The sequence below is a fragment of the Symphodus melops genome, assembly GCF_947650265.1.
Source record: "Symphodus melops genome assembly, chromosome: 18".
Taxonomy (NCBI): Eukaryota; Metazoa; Chordata; class Actinopteri; order Labriformes; family Labridae; genus Symphodus; species Symphodus melops.
The window spans coordinates 20099497-20117903 of record NC_136708.1 but is presented as its reverse complement, the minus strand read 5'-3'; the positions used below and the strand labels follow the sequence as shown (position 1 = coordinate 20117903).

Below are 18407 nucleotides of genomic sequence, written 5' to 3'. Positions count from 1 at the left end.
TTTATTCATGGCGATATTTATTTGAAGCTTCTGCTCCACTGGAAAATCAAACAGCCGATAAAAAGGTGCAAAGTTACATGAGTTTTACCTGGAGGGAGAGTAATTAAACACTGAAGACGCCCCGGTCAGCTTTAATGCTCCCTGCAATGGGAACTAGTCAGCTTTACAAAAGGAGGCCATGTGACAAACAGTGGATGCCATCTAAACAGGCACTGGAGCAGACAGAGGCACAGGGAGCAGGAGGAGGTTCAGAGCGCAGCCTTGGGGGGAGAGGGGGGGGGGGGGGGGGGGGGGGGTCTCAGACCAGAGAAGCTCCCAACTTGACCTGGGAACCATTTTAGTCTCTATAACACAAGAGGAGCCTTTAACATGTAATGACGGAAGCATTTTTTGATTTGTCAAACGTTTGAGCAGCTCCAGCCTTTAAAGCACTTTTACCATCTACTGTACCTACATTACATTAAGCAGCTAGTTTTCTTTGTTGGGCTTTTACGACCCAACACAGACCCTTAAATAACCTTCAAACGGCTGCTTATGTCGAGCTGTTTGGGTTATTTGTTGTTAATCTTGGTGGTTAGAGGCGGGGCTTAATTAACACTGCTCAAGTTATCCTGAAGCTGTAAATAAATTAGACCCACGTCCTTTGTTGTCACGCACCAATGAGGAGCTACCGTAAAAATTTAAAGAAGGATCCCTCATCCAACGCTGTATCCATTCCTACGCAGGCGCCGTCAGAAGCACGTGGAACAGCTCGCCTAGTAGCGTTAAAAAAGTGGAACAAAGGACGGACAAATGGAGCGACGGGGAAGTTTTCAATTCACCCTTTCTGTCGTCACATGACCCAAAAGACTGAACAAGAATAGAGCTCTAAACCCACTCTGTCCTCCGTCTGTTGTTCATCCACGTTATGTTTCTAAAACCAGACCCCAGCTGCCACACGCCACCTTCTGCGTTCTGATTGGACAGGACAAACTCAAACTACAATAAGGAGGCCTCAGGGGTAAAGCAGAGTCCCATAGTGGGCGGTTCCTCTCAGAGGGGTCTGTTTGGTCCGAAAACACCCGATGATGTCCGGGCGCTGCTGCGAAAAACAGCAACCGTCGTCATTTTCTCGAAAACATTCTCCCGACTCTTCAAGTCCAGAATCAAGCGCGGAGGAGAAGTCGCGAGGGGGGTCACATGTTACACAACTGGAACGAACCCGTGCCATTCGTCGTCTTCCTCGAGGAAAGAAAAAAAAAAAAAAAAAGGCTTCATGGGCCATTTTTCTACAGAGAGAGAGACGGTCTCCACCTCCTCCATGATAAATACGCTGTGCAGAAAAACAACGAGACGATTCCTTTCATTGCACTTTGTTACGTTTTTAAGGGAAAATCTAACTGTCAGTTGTACAAGTCACTGTTTCCGTTGTTGAAATGATGAAGACAAGCTAGTATTTGACATTTCTTTGACGACTCTCTTCAACAAAAAAAAAAAAAAGTTGAGGAAAAAAAAAAAAACAAGTTTAAAATATGTAAATAAAAAAACATCTAAAATGGAGGATCTTTGTTGTCCTCGTTCTGGCAGGAAGCAGCAGTGGTCTCATGAAAGAAGGCAGCTGTCACTGCTGCAAGACGAGAGCACGAGTGGAGCCCGTCAGACTCACCGCACTGCGCACACACACACACACACACACACACACACACACACACACGACCGTAAGTAAAAGACAGAGAAATGGACAGCGATGGCTTTTCCCTTCACACCAGGAGGTCTGCCTGGTCAGTTTAAAGTGTCCTTAGGAGAGGAGGGCTGAAGAACGTCGAGTGTCATGCGTAGATGGCCGATGAGCAGTCACAGTGAGAGTGAGAGTTTGGTTTCTCAAGTGCTTTCTGCGGCGGCGATTCTTTGGCGTGCGCTCCTGGGCCGGGTCCTCGTCGGGGCGTTCGCCGTTCGCTCACTCTTGGTTTCGGACGGCTGCGATTCGGCCTGCGGGGTGCTGGCGTCGCCGAGAAGCTCGCGCAGGAACTTGAACTTGGATAAGAAGAGCTGCCACACTACATACCAACCTGAAGAGGGAAAGAAGAGAAAAAGAAATGTACTTTTTAACATTAGATCTTTGTGCTGCTTATTCACTGATAAGTCAGACGCGAAGGAAAATTATCGTCTGAAAACAAATTTAAAAGGGGACATATCATGACAAATCCACTTTCACAGTGTTTTTGAACATTTATTTGGGTAACCCGAGCGTCTACTGACCCACAAAATTTGAAATAAATCCACCCAGTCATTTGTTTGTGGTCTGCATAAGTCTTACCACACACAGACAGTTTGTGACATCACAAGTTGGATTCTGGTAAGAAAATCCCCCACCCCCAGGTCTGGTATTTTTATTAACTCAGGGGGCGGGGCTTATTGCATTTAAAGAGACACACACCAAAACGGAGCGTTCTTAGGGAGCCGGTTTCTACAGGGTCACAAACCTCCTCTGGTGCTTGATTCATGATATATTTGGACCAAAGCACAGATGTTTCATTTAGAGCACAGGTGGGTCTGTTTGAAAAGGTGGGGGAAAAAAGGGGGGGGGGGGGAAATGTCCTCTTTAAACTACTCTGATTATCAAGATCAGCTATGGCCAAACCAACCAGCGTGTCCAGGTAAGAGCTGAACTGGTTTAGTGTGGGCAGAGGAGTCACAGATGGTTTTGTGTAACTGGGGGTGAATTTAAACCTGCAGCAGACTTGAGGAGAGCAGGGCAGCCATGTTCCTGCACCTCCTCCTCACGTGTTAAAAATAGAAAACTGCTTACTGTGCACAAAACTTCCCGACATTCAATCCTCTGACCTCCTACTGTCCGAGGGGACATGTTAAAGGAACAGCTGAACAACAACAAAAACTGCATCGATTGAATCCTGAGCTTCTTATTGAGCATTTTAAATGAAGTGACTCTCAGGCCTCTAAGAACCCTTATCCCACAACTCCAAGCTAAAGCAGCTGCAGAGGGAGTTATGCAAGTATGTTGTTAAGGCTTTATGTCCTGTAAACTTACCAAACAGCATGAAGAGCAGCGCACACACCAGTGTGGCCACAATGACCAGCAGTGTGAGCCCGACACTTTGCCACATCTTAGCTGCACGTGAGGGTCAAAACAAAAAATACAATGTAGTGTGTTTCCTTCTTCCAGCCGAGTCAGAAAGCTAGCCGAGACGACAAAAACAAACAGCAGCACGTCGCATTGCTCACAGCAGCTTCTTGTAGTTGAGCTAGCTTGGCTGGCTGGTTGACAAACAGGGGGGTCACAGTCGTGTAACAAGCCGAATAAAAGGCTGTCACAGCGGGGTAAAGTCCTCCTCCTCCTCCTCCTCCTGTGTGCTACATAACTGCGACATGAAATTCACGAGTTCTCACAAACGAGGCAGAGTAGCAGCAGCTACAGTAAACTGGGTTAGGACAACACAATCAGCGTCATCACACTGCGCATGCGCGAGATCAAATTGCCTTCTGGTTATTGAAGTTTTTTTTTTTTAAAGTCCCGTTTCCACCACGTGGTCCTTTTTCAATTTATCGCCGTCAAAAGTTGGGAAGGATATCAATATAAGGGATCCGTCCCAGCCTACTTTTTTGGTTCACTTCTGCCTTTTATTTTTTTTTTTACACACAAATATAAAGACATTTTTTAAGGAAAAAAAATTAATCCCAGCTCATGGTGACACGGTCGCCAAGTATATTTGTAAAGCATTTCTATAACAAAACAAAAAAACAACTTTATAAATCAATAACTTCACCGTCAGATAAAATCACAATTGGGTGTATTCATTGAAACCAGCAGGGGGCGTCATTTGACCATGAACTATTCAAAAACTATAGAAGGGACGTATCTGATGTTTTACAGCAGGGGTGTCCAAAGTGCAGCCCGGGGGCCATTTGTGGCCCTTGAGTGGATTTTTTGTGGCCCTTGACTTCAAATCGAAGAATCAGAAGATTTTGGCCCCAGGCCTCGTCAGATGGCATATTTCGTTCTTTTTTTTCTTTTTCATGTTAGCGAGGGAGACCTATAAAAGCCTGACTATTCTTTCCAAAAAATTAGAACACAACAGTTTCTCACTGCAATTAATTATTGTGTATTGACATTATTTTTTGAAGAGGTCAAAATACAAAAAGTTCCTTCCAATATTTAAAAAAAACAAATCCAGACCCTCCTCAGCTGTTAAACGGGCAGGTCAGTTTGAACCGGACTGTACAAAGTCAGACACAAGCTGTGTCAGTGACGCTGTGTGAAACCCTTTATGCCTCTCTTCTAAGTTCATGACACAGCTGAAGCTCTACAGGATGAACAAAGGCCTTTAGAAACGTTCAGAGTGTATTACATCATGCTTCAAAACATTTGCATATAAACACACTCATAGTCTCTGTCTTTAATCCTTTTGTACCTGCAGAGCTATCATAGTTAACAAAGCCTATGTTGGGTTTATAGCTTAAAATATCATAACAACAAAACAAAACAATGAGAACAATACAACAAAGAAGTACCTGAGAGAAGGAGGAGTGGTTGTGTAGGCGATGTTAAAGAGGTGATAATGAACCTGAATTTTTAGGGGTTTCTTGAAAGTGGGGCGTAAGGGAGAGTCTCTGATTCGAGTTTCAGAGGGGTGGGAGCAGCGATGGAGAAGGCCCCTGTCCTCCCAGGACCCATGGTTGGTCCTGCAAGGGGGGGGCGAGGGGCAGGAGGTTTGCATCAACAGAGCAGAGAGTGTGGGTGGGAGTGTGCCGGATGAGGAGCTCAGACGGGTATTTACACTTTTGAGCGGAAGGACTTTGCCATGACCTGATGTGATGACGATGTTCTGGTCTTTTTAACCTTTTAATTTGTATCGTTATGTGTTTGATGTAGCTATTGGACCACCTGTCTGCACAACACACTTACCTTTCCAGGTACCAATAAAGAAACCTTGAATCTTGAACTTTGACTTACAGTACATGCTGATCTATAGAGAAAATTGTTTTATTGACTTTTCTTGCTATTTAAAAGTCACCTAGACTTCATTTAAAATACATTTTTGTACGATAATACTTCAGCACATTTATTGAGCTTGATTTTGGGAAAAATTGCAAAGTCAGACCGTTGATAAAAACAATGACTCAGCAAACTAATCACGATATATGTACAGACAGTAAATGAAGTTTTTAAAATCAGCTGCATCTTTAAAAGCTGCAACAAAAGACTGTGATTATATTGATCCACTAACTTTAATCTTATGATATTAAATAAGAGTCCGACATGAGCTGTGCAGCAAACTGGTACTTTTTTGTTGGTGCTTTTGGAATAATTTGACTCTATCTAATTTCCTCATTAAGTTGTTTTCAGTGTATTTCTTCAGTGTGGTATTTGTGCCTGCTTTAGTCCAGATCTGAGGACTCCTTTCAGCTCTGAAACTGAACTCTAAAAACAGCACGTCATGTCTTGACTTGAGCATACTTTCAGTGAAGCGTATCCTTTCATGTAGTCCACCCAGATGATTTGCATATTATGTTAAGGTGCAGACAGAACATGAGTCATGCTTAAAGATGACATTTAAAACAGACGTGATCAGAACAGTGTGTCCAGCCCTGCAGTCAGACCGGCTTAGATACCTGGAAGCCTTTATTGACACTTTTACATGTGGGCGTCACCGCCACATGATTATCATCATGTGGATTTGGATTATTTGTTCAAAATGTAATTAAATAAAATCAATATTTAAATCAGAGCAATGCACCAAATTAAAATTAAAACTATATTTAACAAAAGGGGATGCTTATGGGTAGTGCCTTGTCACGCAAAGCAGCCCTTCCCTTGATTGTGCTTGAGCTGATAATTCTCCGTTTAACGTCAGTAATTAATAGTTGTCTTCAGCTGTTCAGTGTTCATTAAAGGGAATATAAGCAGTAGAACCCAAAGGCTTTTTGTACCAGGCCTTGTATTTATGTTTAATTGGATATGATTGAGGTGGTGGGAGTTCAGTTCAGGTACATGGTAAATGGACTTGGACTTGAATAGTACTTTCTCTTGTTGACCCCATCTTTCTCAGCTGGTGGATCAGGACCCAAAAATGGGTAACAAGTCCATTCTGTGTTTTTTCCTTTTAAACAACACTTCAAGGAAACTCACAACCCAAATGACAGTTGTTTTATTTTCAGCCAATCACATTCATTAAAGAAAAATTGTACAGTCTGGACCTCAGAAGCTACAAAACATAATAGATAAGAAACAGAAAAAAACAAACATGTTTAAAAAGTGCTTATCTTATCCAGGCACACATTCGCGACCCACTGAAAGCATCCCTGTGACCCACTTTTGGTTCCAGACCCACCCCTTGAGAACCACCTGTTGAAAATGCTGCTGCTTGTCTTTCATCAGGTTCCTGCAAGCGTGAAGACATCAACCCCACCCTCGCCGCCCTCCACTGGCTCCCTGTTCAATTTAAAATTCCTTCAAAATTCATCATTTAATGTTTTTGCACCTCTGTTCATCTCTGACCTCCTGCAAATCCCCCCCCCCCCCTCCTTTGAGGTCCTGTCAGGAACTAATTGTTGAACCGAAACCAGAGGTGACCTTTTCTCTCTTCAAATTACAACTCTAGTCCTTAGCGGCCGAACCTACACACACAAATCTGTGACGTTTTAGTGCTGAAGTAAAATATTCATGTTCCACATTTAAATTCAGGTCGGTGTGAGATATTTCAATCTTTCGATTTGTTTTGAGTCAGAATCAACTTGTAATGTATGCAGGGAAAAAACACGAATGAAGAATTGTCTTTGGGAATGACTCAGACATGTTTGTATCTTCTGTTTCTTTTCTTGTCTCTGGCAGCTTCGCGATGCAACAACACACAATGTGAAGCAAACTCACTGACCACACGGCTCATCGTGTTCAGCTCCTGCCTCCTGCAAACACACCGCCTGGTACTTGTATGTGACGAAATGGCACATTGTGAAGCGTTTAAAATGTCAGTAACCTTCTTCCACTCTTGCATGCGCTCTGTTATCTGATACACTTATTATCTGATCAACTCCTTTGACCTCATTCAGTGCAGCTGATACTCAAATCGGTTAATTGTGGGGGCTTAAAAACAAGTTTTGACAACTCGTCGTTGCTTACACGGCGTTTGCATTTTAACCTGCACCTCTGACGACCTTCTGACCCGCTGTGTTCAGAGCGCAGAGGACAGATGTTTGACGGAAAACAGGCATCAGTGCTATGCAAATACAACAAACCGGTTTGTACATGACATGCACGTACTCCTCTCCTCATTTGCATATAGTCAGAAGGGAAGGTTTACACAGTCTACCTAAACACACACCTGAGAAAGCAATCATTTGCTTGAGTATTTGCATTTTGTACTACGTTAACCTCTTGCTCCTTATTTCACAACATTTTTGTCATTAATGTCTATGCAAATTATTGAATGACTTTATCCGACGCATATCTACAGAGTCAACCAACAGTGCAGACTAACACCTCGTCCAACATATGGTGACTTACATGAAGACTTGGAAATCTTTATGTATCCCAGAGGGCAACTTGGTCCCATAAACCACACATACCATGCATACATTTACCAACAGATGGAGTACGCTAAAGACTTCAAGCCAGCCAGTACTTGACAGAGATGAGGCAAAACCGTACTTACACGTTTGTAAAATGGTGATGCTGTTGAAGTTACTTCAGTTTATGAAATGATCCTGCTGTTATTTAAGTCAGTACGAGGCGGTCTTGTGATTATTTTCAAGCCAAACTTGTAGAAAGACGACAGAAGTGTCTAAAGGTCTGAATGTACACCAGTGTTACGCCCCACCACAAGGCAGCCCACAAATAACGCACAAAATACACCTTACCAAAGCCAAGCAAATGGGATTTATTATCAATAGACCACCTGATCACCTGAGAAACAAATATAACAAAACACAACAGACAAGCCGTGACTGAGAGGCTCCGTGACTTACTTCTTTTACCCAAAAAACTAAATATAATGAGCAGTCTGATAGACCGACTCAATCGAACTCAACACAGAATAAAACGTTTACATTTCAGACCGCTGAAGTTGGAAGCAAATATGACCCGTCGTGTTTGGAAACTTCTGATGTTTATGAAGTTGTGAGTCTAATTACAAAGCAATCCCCGGTAGACACACACAAAGTCCTGGCACTGTTCTTTGTTTGTGCTTCCAAGAATGTTTTAAGGTGTGAAATTCAGCATGTGTCATCCACCTGCATGGGTGTGATCTCCAGGAATTAATTAAACGTTAAAACACGAGCCAGATCATGCACTGTGTGCAACACACACACACACACACGCACGCACGCACGTGTTCTTCACTCCCTTTTAGAAACGGTATAAAGGCTGTTGTGCATTTCCTAAATACTATCCTTAAACATACACTAAACCAACTCTTTTTTTCCTCCACATAGACTCACAGTTTATGTCCCTATTTGTTAAAGCCAAACCCTGTTTAACTGTTAATTTTATGTCCACAAAAAAGAATTAAGTCAATCACACACACAGTGTTTCTGGATACTATGAAAAGTTTATTTTTTATTTCTTTACAGTAACATTCATTGCAGTAATACAACACTGAAATAAAAACAATACAGGTTTGTACTGCCCACAAAAAACCAGCGGCCAACTTAATACCATAAAATGCATTAATACACAATAAATTAAACACTGAAACATGTTGTATAATTCCTCAGACAATGTGTTTTCATCTCTGGTGTCTTTGAAAATGAAACCAAACTTCTGATTTCTCATATTCTTGTCACAATATGGACGAGTATCAAAATAACACATGAAATAAAAACGGTCACTTGTACAGAGCTCGGTGTTCTTATTTCCTCCTCTCATCTTTTAATTACAGAGTAAACTTAATATTGTGTGCATCACAATAACTCTTCACGTAATGACACTTTAATGAAGGGTTGAACGGTTGATGCGCCCAAACCTGCACAACATATGGTTGTGAAAGTCGCACACAGTGCCAATATGACACAAAGACCTTTTTTATGTGAGGTACTCATGTCATTAAAACGAAAACAAACAGTGATTAGCTCTATGACAGTGATGAGTCCAACTGAGTATTATAGGCACATTAAAAACAGGTTTTATGACAAACTCGCCATTACATGGCAACCTTTTCCTTTTATAATTGTACAAATAAATATATTACCTGTATTATGGAAACAATCTGCCTCTTTATTATTCAATTTCATTGAACTGGCCTTTTTGAGACAACGGCCATTTTCCTCTGACATCACGGCACGCTCAGTGAAGCTCATACGTTGGTATAAAGTTGTAGTCCAGGTTGTAAATTCAATTAATAAGGATAACAAACAATTGTCATCATTTTTGTACCCTCTGATTCATAAGAAACTGAAATCATATTTCAAAAAGGACAACAACATATTTGGTCGCCCATTAGCTAGACACCAGATAATTGTCTAGCTAAGCTTCTTGGTGTTTTGAGTCCTTGTTGGAGCAGCAGTGGGTTTGCTATGCATCGTTTCCCACCCTCTCAAAAGTTACCATCTCTATTCCACTGTGTTATCCAATAAAGCCCCCAAAAATGGCCCAAATGTACAACTCCATAGCCAATATTAGGCAACAGCTAATGTCAGCATTTTGCTTCTTCACTGATACGATTTACACTTTTTGTATCTTGGTGTAGAACACATGTCAAAGCTTTCCAGCATCAACCTGATGTCAGAGGAAAATGGTGCTAACGGGCGTATGGTGAAAGTACATTTAAAAAAAAAAAAAAAAAAGTTAAATCAAGGTGGATACCACATTACATAAATACACTGACTCATGTTTATGTTTTGCACTAAAGGCAGGGGGTTCAGACTTGTTGACCACACCTCATCTTAGCGAGCTGGTCTGACTCTGCAGCACGAGGATCTCGGCCACCAGTTTCTGTGGATCCATCTGCTGAGGAAACATGCTCATGGCTGCGTCCACCAACTGGGCGCTGAAGATAGCGAGGAGCTTCTTGCGGACAACTTCTCTCTCCTCCCCAACGTTACTGGGAATTGTTTGTTTCCTCTGAGGAGTCTCCCAGTTTGAGGACTCCCTTGCTGGTCTACAACCAGCCGGAGGATGAGCCCCAAACGGATCCGACCAGTACTGCTGCTGGCTGCCAGGAACTCTGCTGTGCTGAAAATCAGTTTGTTTTCTATACACGGGCATGCTGACTGGATACGCCACGTAACCAGAGTGAGGGGTCGGACCAGAGCTGTAGTTCTGGTGGAAAGCTGGTGTGCAGCTGCATGGCGCATAGTACTGCTGTCTTGCATCGTGGGAATGCTGAGAGCTCTCATACTTGTTATCAAACATACTATATGGAGCCTCCATTTGCTGACTGTCTATGGAGCCTAAACCAGAGTCCAGCTGCTCCTGAGAGCCACTGTGCCGCGTTAAGTTCTGATCAGAAGACGACTTTTGGCTGGACTTGTCCTTTCTCGATGTCGACTTCTTGCCCGAACGATGACTTGGCTTCACCTGAACGGCAGTTTCATTTCTGTAATCTTTCTTTAAGGATCCGCTCTCGTCTCCCAGAGTCAGTTTCTTTGCAATATCTTCCAGCAATGAGAAGCTCTGTCCAGGCACAGGACTAGAGCGAGCTGAGGAGGGCTGCTTAGCGTTGCCCTTAAGTATATCGGCAACGGAGCGGTTAGACTGGTGTGCTCTCTCAGGGTGGTGAAATTTACACTTGATTCCATAAGTGCATTTCTTTCCTAAAAGAACAAACAGAAAAGAAGATTTTAGCATCCCTGATCACGTTTACGCAAAGCTAAAGGTCAAGAGAAACTCAGCGCTTTGAATCTTAGGCCTGCTAGCATGCTAGCATTAACAGCGATTATATGCCAAAATTGATGTTTTTCACTTTTTCAGGCAACTATCGGGAAACCAATTTGTAATCAGACAAAACATTTCATAGATTAAACCAAAAATATCACATTCAAGATGTAAATTCAGTCTCGTTAGCAAACATCTGAATAAACTACGTAACTATATAATAACTACTGAAGGCTAGCGTTAAATTCCCAGATAGTTCAGTTTCTAAAGCAGACTTTTGATGTTTATTTTTGGCAGTCATGTTGGAAATTGAAAAAAAGATGTTTTTCAACACAGTGGATCATTTTTAGATAGCGTAGAAGCTAACAACCTGAGTGTAATGGTTACTGTGTAAATGTGGCGAATGTGTTAAAGTGGTTCTCTCACCATATGGGCACGTCTTTTTTTTCAGGTTCTTTGGAACTCTTCGCAGAAAGTTTTCGAGTGTCGGCCCATAGCGGCCCAGAGGATCATCAGGAGGCATAAACCTGCGAGAGGGTGAAATGTAAAATTCAATAAAATGCACACAGTCCAACACAGCCAGGGTCGCTCTGTATCAAGAACGCCAAACTTACTTGTTATTGACAAACGAGTACATGAGCAGCCTCTCCTCAATGAAGCGTTTCCATTCCGGCTTCTCAACCTGCAGGTCGCGGTACATGTCGTTGGACACGATGATGCCATCTGACTCGTACGCCTCCTTGACAATGAAGCAGTCATCATTGCAGACCACACGTTTACCGGCGACACGTCGTGACGGGGTGAACACCAGAATCTTTCTCTTCTCCAGGTCTCGAAGGATGTGCTGATCTGCAAATCCAACAAAGTCACGTTAGGGAATCACTGACGTGCAAAAAATCGGCCGCTAATCAGGTGGTGTGTTTCAGCTTCATTTTTAATATAATGAGACAAGCTGAAGACACTTAGTCCAACTTTGTCTGCAGTCAATTTCCACCAACTCCTGAGGAAGATACAGAATCTCACTATATTTACCAGCTTTGCAAACTAAGTCTGTCTCAAGTTTGGGGCTAAAAACGACAGAGGAAAGAGTTGAAATCTAACCAAAACTGCAAATGCAAATCAGCTAAAACTATATTCAAAGTTTGGACAGAGACATCTACAAAATCTGTACTCAAAGTACCGATACCGCGTATTAAAATAAAGCATATTACATTCCAGGAAGCCACAGTTGCAGGTCTTTCCCTGAAGAAAGATTTAACATGGTTAATTTTCAACCAGGGGCCCTAAAAGTACATCCCGCAACAAAAGTACTTATCAGCATGAGCAATCTATTCATCTACATAATGCAAACAAGCATTGTGCAGTCAGAAACCACTTCCAAAAGTAGGCCACCAAAAACAGTAAAACAAAATGTACTGACAGTAAGAGTTTATCTTTGGTGATCTTAAAGAATCACAAACCATCAGAAAAACCCTGCGCCTTTATTTTTTGACTGCCAGTTACAGAGACCGCAGATAAAGCTTCATTTACTGAGCGTTTGGAACGAAAAATCTCCGTCGGGTATTTCCCATCTGAGCAACACGAGTAAGTCTGTGAATCAGCAGTTGCATCACATCAAACCATGTAAATACATTCCACTTTGTCATGTGATCCACAGCGAAGGACTGTTGTGTGTTCAAGGACAATCAGGAAATAAAAGGGGCCAAAAATAAGTTTGAGATGTAGCCTTTAATCATACCTGTGATTGGAACGTCTGGTCTGGGCTGCTCTTTCCTCCACGAGGGAACAAACACAGTGATCTCAGTGTGGCCTCTTTCCAGGAAGAAGTTCACCGTCAGCTGGATTCCCAGACAGGAGAAAACTTCCTTGTTCCCATGGCTAAATGACAAATGGAAAGAAAGAAAGACGGATTTTAAAAAAAAAAGAAAAAAAGAAAAAAAACACCACATTACATATTGGCTATTTAGTCCCATGAATCCCTCTAAAGTGCTTCTATTTGGGGGGTTTTTGTCTTGTCTATTTGAGGAAAAGCTCATTTTAAAACAAGCGTTGGCTCTACAGGGAGTTCTGTGTCTATTCATTTGTCTTTCCCTGACTGTGTGTGGGAAGCTCATGACTCAAATGTCAAACTTTTTCTGCCCTGTTCAAGGTCTTCACAACGATTGATGTTTCCCTTTTACATTTTTTTTTCAAAGGCCTGAGGGATTGTTTTATCCAGCATGTCACAATAACCTATTTATTATTTATGGTTGTGTGTTAAAATACCTTTTTTTGGCAACCTTTTCATTAGCATCCACTTTGTACCGACAGATGAGCACACGCAGCAAACACTTATTACCCTGAGGTTTACACGCCGACACACTGTCTGTGTATATTTACTGTTGCAGAGCTGTTGAAAATATGACAGTCGGAGCGCTTTGGGCATTTTGGTTTTGCAAAGTTAAAAGTCAGGATATGCGGCAAAACAAGGAAAGGTGAAAGCTAATGAGAGCCAGGCTGTGAAATGTTGTCAGGCCTGTTCCTGTTGAAATTTGGTCTTTCTCTGAAAGTCGTATTGATTTCAAGGAACCAAGGAATGCGCATATGTGTGTGCGTGCCCTGATTTGCATACTCAAGCTGCTTGTCTGCAACGTGCCTGAACGGGCGGGCCTGGCTGAGGACAGAGGGGTGTGTATGCTCTGACTTTATACACTGTGCTTTGGCTGCCTCACTCCCTCACCCCGATTTTCCCTGTGCTTCGCACTGTGTGTGCTTGTCTGGGTGTGAGAAAGTGAACGAGGGAAAAGGTTGAGTGTAGCCAGAGGCAGACCTCCTAAAATTGTTGTCAATAAATCAGTCAAAATGATACTGAGAAGTGGACAGGTTCTTGCTCAGCTTTCAGGTCATGAATCTTACTGAGAGTGGGAGAGGCTCTGCCACAGATGCTGCTCATTTCTGCCAGCAGCTGAGTGAAGACTTAATTGTTGTCTGAATAAAATAACATTAACCCTGGCAACAATCCCTCAGGTGATTTCAATACAAACACAGAGACAACCCGCACTGTAATCCTTGATGAGTTTGTAACAACGGTTTGTCATTTCAGGCACAACCTGTAATCTATGAGTTCACAGCCAAAGTACCTGAAACGCCTCAACAATTGCCTCTATATGCTGGGATTGATGTTCCCCACAGGATGAAATGTGACCACTTTACTGAACCCTGACAGATATTCTATTATTAGGTCCAATTTCTCTTTGTGTTAAGATCAAATACACGTTAAACAATTGTGTCTTCCTTTAGCCTGAGTTGCACTTTCTTCACTGCTTCTTCAAATATAATCCTACAAATGTAGCATGCTAATGTGCTTAACAGTGTACATGGTAAACATACTGTATACCTGCTTTAGCATGTTCGCCCTATCTTTGGGAGCATGTTAGAGTACTGGTAAACTTGAAACAGGGCACCCGACCATTACAGCCTTTTTTTGTTTTGTTTTACATTCATAATTTCACGCTAGCTTACAGAAGGTGTTTGCTAGCTCTGGTCTGGAAACATTGCTGTCACTCTGGTCTCTCACACTTATAACTACTTAAAAGTAGGAAGTAATTATATAATTATAATATCTCAATCATGTTAACTTCATCACTGTACTTAAAAAGTAACCAGAACCAGTCAGTGCAGCATGACGCTAAACATCTTTAAAATATGTCTCAGCCCGATGCCAAACAAACTCCGGGTGAATCATCAGGTGAGATAAGGTGATGTCAGTTATCTGAGGACTGGTGTGGTCACGGCCCTCGTGATTGTACGCTTACACATCTGTAGGTACAGCCAAGTCTAAGGACAACTATTTTCCTTACTGATTGGAAACGTGAAATGAACATAAAATCACATGTCGGGTTAAAACATTGGTGAGCGGTGAAGCAGCTGAGGGAGGGATTAAGAAAATAACTACAACTCTAAAATGCAAACGACTTCCAACAAACACTTAGTGGTTTTCCTAATCAAACAAAGTGACGAATGGCTTCTGTTGTCTCCAGGCCATAAACTCTCCAGGTGGGCTGAACTAAGATAGCTTTTAACATTAACCAGCTATTTATTTTACTTCATGAAAAAAATGAGAAGTTTGGGTCGTAAAATCTCGTAAATTAATTTGAAAGAAACACCACAGAGAATATCCTTCAGCCATCATTTAAAAGTTAACCACCTTAAAAACACAATACGTTTCATGTTCTTATGATGAAAGGGTTTAAATCAGTGACTATAATCATCTTATTATTATTCTTTTTAATCGAGCCATTCATGGCTTTGTGGAAAGAATGATGGAAACTCGTTGTAAGTTCACACCCAAAGAGAACGTTTGCTTGATAAATGATTCAAACTGTCCTTTCAAAGAGTTGCAGATATTTTGAGGATATCTTTATAATGAAATAACCTGAAATCTGTATGATGATATATTCATATGATAAAAGTTTAAAGAACTCAATAATTCTTTCATTAGAGAATCATATCTGTGTAGTGGTAAATATTGTTCGTATGTTCATAAATAATTAATTTCCTATGCCCAGAGCGTACAATTTTTTCAGCTATCTTGCCCGTGGTAATAGTTTCCTTGTTGATCCGTTCGGCTTCAGTAACTCACCTCATGGCCACATTGCTCCCGTCGATAACCACTGGCCTGAGAGCGTCTTCATCCTCTCCACTCTCTTCTCTGCGCGGAGACGGTGCAGTAACAGGAACCTGCATTATGGGGCCCCCAGCCTGCATGTCACCTTTGGGCACCAGGACTGATACGGTGGTGACTGGACCCTGCTTGGCGCCGATCTTAATCAGCTCCCCCAGGACTTTATCCCTGTCCACACCGGGGCCAAAATGGCGCTGAGCGGCCTGGACCTGAGCCGTGGAGTACCCAAGCTTGTGAAAGAAGTACAGCTGGGTCTCGAGGATCTGGGGGTCAGCGGAGGGGCCGGGTTCGCTGGAATGCATACGCTCACAAGAAAGACTGTAGGAGTTTTGAGCTGGGATGAGCGAAGGGAAGATCCATGCAGAGGTTTCCGAGTCTGTGAAGTTCATAGAAGTGGTGTACGTGTTTTTACTCCAGGGGTGTACAGCTGGGAAGGGAGGAACTTCAGTATTCATCTTTTCTCGCCCCTTGTAGCTCCATCATGTTCTTCAGGTCTGACACTTTTATAATCCTACAGGACAAAATAATAACCAATAAATCGTTTTTGAAAATGCCCAAATACATCTCTGGTTTGCTTCTCAAATAAGATGTATTTTGATAAACGTATCAGAGAGAAATGAAGACATCAATGCCTGTGACTATTTGTCGATTTAAAACGAGCGATTTCAAACACCTCATAAGACATATTTGCCTTTTTTAAAGTTTTTATCTTGAACCTCTAATTTGTTTGAGAACATTAAAAGCTGTAATGATAATAATCTGAGCATTAGTCAAAGCAGCACATTGCTAAATATTTGCCTCAAACTTACCTGACTGTCAAGAAAAACGTAATTTTTTCTGCCCGTTTCTACATTATCTGATGCCCCTCTTATTTTGTCCTAACTCAGATAATAACTTCTTCTTTGGCTGCAAATAATCACTTTACTCCTCTTCAGTTGTTTTAAAACTTGAGTTACTTTTTTAGATTAATGATGAAAGAATATAAATCTAAACTATGAGGTTATATCACAGTTTAAGATAAAACATTATTATAATACTAATCGTATAATTGCCCTATAATTTGGAAATTTGGATTAAGTGGTAATTACAGGTAGTAATCAAAATATACAAACTGAAACATAAAAAACATAATCTGGCTTCATTGCTGCCGATAAGTAAACGACTTTTATTCCTAATACACAAGATCTCTTACTTGTATTTACAAGGTTGCATTTCTACATTGTAGAATATGCTTTCTTAAAAAAAATAAGAAGCTTTAAATAAGACATTTAGAAGTGAAGTGAATTGATTGCTTATTTTCCTAATCTGGAGATAAAGAACATTTTTAATAGCGACACAATAAGGACCTTTTCTGACCGTTTAAATAATTGAAACTTGAGCAAAAGTTAAACTTTTTGTTAACATAAATCACGGGGAAGCTGTCTTCCTTTTGCCTATAGACACGAGGGTGTAAAAACAAAGCAACAATTCGGTCCTATCTTAACTTCAACTAAACTCATGAAGCGATATAAACTTACCTTATCTGCACCGTGTCAGTCTGTCCTCTCTGCTTAAACAACCTGCTGCTCTCACAGTGGATGAGTGAGGAGACGAGCTGCTCGTGTTTGACTTTTGAGCCTATTCAAAGAGGAAGTTGGGGTTTTCCTTTTTTTTGACATCAGGTAACAACCTCCAAAGTGAAGGTTTGGTCGAGTCACATGACGTCGAGACTCGTCACGCCTCCCTTCAGTCTCTTCAGTGTTATCAATGAAACTCCATTAAAGACATTACACAATAAAAAAAAAGTAGGCGTAATGAATATTTAAGACATCTTTCACCAAACGAAAAGTACTGCGGTGTAAAAATACTCATCATGAATAGGTAAGCATACAACAACAATAAGCTTTAAATCAAATACCAGAACATTATTTATGCTGTTTTACCAACCACAGTTTGTATTTTAAATGCAACCACGGCACTTACACATTTATCTAATGTTGAAGCTGGTAAAACTGATTATAAAAAAAATATTTTAACTTATAAGGACACTCCAATCCTTAGCTTTAGTTTTTCTTTTTAAAATCTGTTTTATGTCTTCCACTTCTTTTGATAGACTTAGAATTAATATATCCCCAATTGTTACTTGTGCATTTTAGTATTTAAAATCTGAAAAATGAAAAACAAGAATGTTCCATATTTTCCTAGACTTTATTTCAGATTTCATGGCAGAATACCAACTTCACAGAATTAAAGAGGATAGTAAAAATTTAATTAGTGATTAATTTTTACTGCATTCGAATTATCCTCTGTGACAATTGCGCTTTCTCCATGGTGGTTCTAGCTTGTGCTCTTTAGGAGGAAGGTGCGGAATCACTGGAGGATGTAGCCCCGGTACTTCTGCAGGGAAAGTGACTGCTGGGATAACAATATACCGATTTGGTTCTGTTGTCTTGGGTACAGCTGGAAGTACATTTTGATTTGTGGTGGGGTATTCAAGTGTTCCTTTAATCATATCATTCTGCGATGTTGGTTCCTGTGTTGTTTCTGGTTCTTGTGCAGGTGTTGTTTCTGTTTCTTGTGCAGTTGTTGTAGACTCTGGTGCCGGTGTTGTTTCTGATTCTTGTACCTGCGTTGTTTCAGATTCTTGTGCAGGTGTTGTTTCTGATTCTTGTGCAGGTGTTGTTTCTGATTCTTGTGCAGGTGTTGTTTCTGATTCTTGTGCAGGTGTTGTTTCAGATTCTTGTGCAGGTGTTGTTTCTGATTCTTGTGTAGGTGTTGTTTCTGATTCTTGTGCAGGTGTTGTTTCTGATTCTTGTGCAGGTGTTGTTTCAGATTCTTGTGCAGGTGTTGTTTCGGATTCTTGTGCAGGTGTTGTCGACTCTTCTGCCTGTGTTGTTTCGGATTCTTGTGCAGGTGTTGTCGACTCTTCTGCCTGTGTTGTTTCGGATTCTTGTGCAG

General features: G+C 41.4%; 2 protein-coding genes across 2 annotated transcripts; both read right to left on the bottom strand.

Annotated features, from left to right (window-relative positions):
- Positions 1-3488, bottom strand: smim13 (small integral membrane protein 13). Its single transcript, XM_079367752.1, has 2 exons — positions 3029-3488; positions 1-2048 (listed from the first exon to the last, which is right to left on the bottom strand). The coding sequence occupies exons 1-2, from the start codon at positions 3102-3104 to the stop codon at positions 1861-1863; spliced, it is 264 nt and encodes an 87-aa protein (XP_079223878.1). The 5' UTR covers positions 3105-3488; the 3' UTR covers positions 1-1860.
- A 5090-nt stretch (positions 3489-8578) lies between these two features.
- On the bottom strand, positions 8579-17026 carry zc3h12ab (zinc finger CCCH-type containing 12Ab). The gene is made up of 6 exons (XM_079367388.1): positions 16988-17026; positions 15429-15981; positions 12546-12685; positions 11422-11656; positions 11234-11334; positions 8579-10746 (listed from the first exon to the last, which is right to left on the bottom strand). The coding sequence occupies exons 2-6, from the start codon at positions 15923-15925 to the stop codon at positions 9872-9874; spliced, it is 1848 nt and encodes a 615-aa protein (XP_079223514.1). The 5' UTR covers positions 15926-15981; positions 16988-17026; the 3' UTR covers positions 8579-9871.
- Between the last annotated feature and the right edge of the window lie 1381 nt (positions 17027-18407).

What these genes read in the sequence shown, in the direction of transcription:
- smim13 (XM_079367752.1), bottom strand. Translation starts at nt 3,104, where the DNA reads ATGTGGCAAAGTGTCGGGCTCACACTGCTGGTCATTGTGGCCACACTG. An exon ending in GCTGCTCTTCATGCTGTTTG is followed by an intron (nt 2,049 to 3,028) that starts GTAAGTTTACAG and finishes TTCCCTCTTCAG; the next exon opens with GTTGGTATGTAGTGTGGCAG.
- zc3h12ab (XM_079367388.1), bottom strand. Translation starts at nt 15,925, where the DNA reads ATGAATACTGAAGTTCCTCCCTTCCCAGCTGTACACCCCTGGAGTAAA. An exon ending in TACTCGTTTGTCAATAACAA is followed by an intron (nt 11,335 to 11,421) that starts GTAAGTTTGGCG and finishes ACCCTCTCGCAG; the next exon opens with GTTTATGCCTCCTGATGATC. An exon ending in AAAAAAGACGTGCCCATATG is followed by an intron (nt 10,747 to 11,233) that starts GTGAGAGAACCA and finishes TTGTTCTTTTAG; the next exon opens with GAAAGAAATGCACTTATGGA.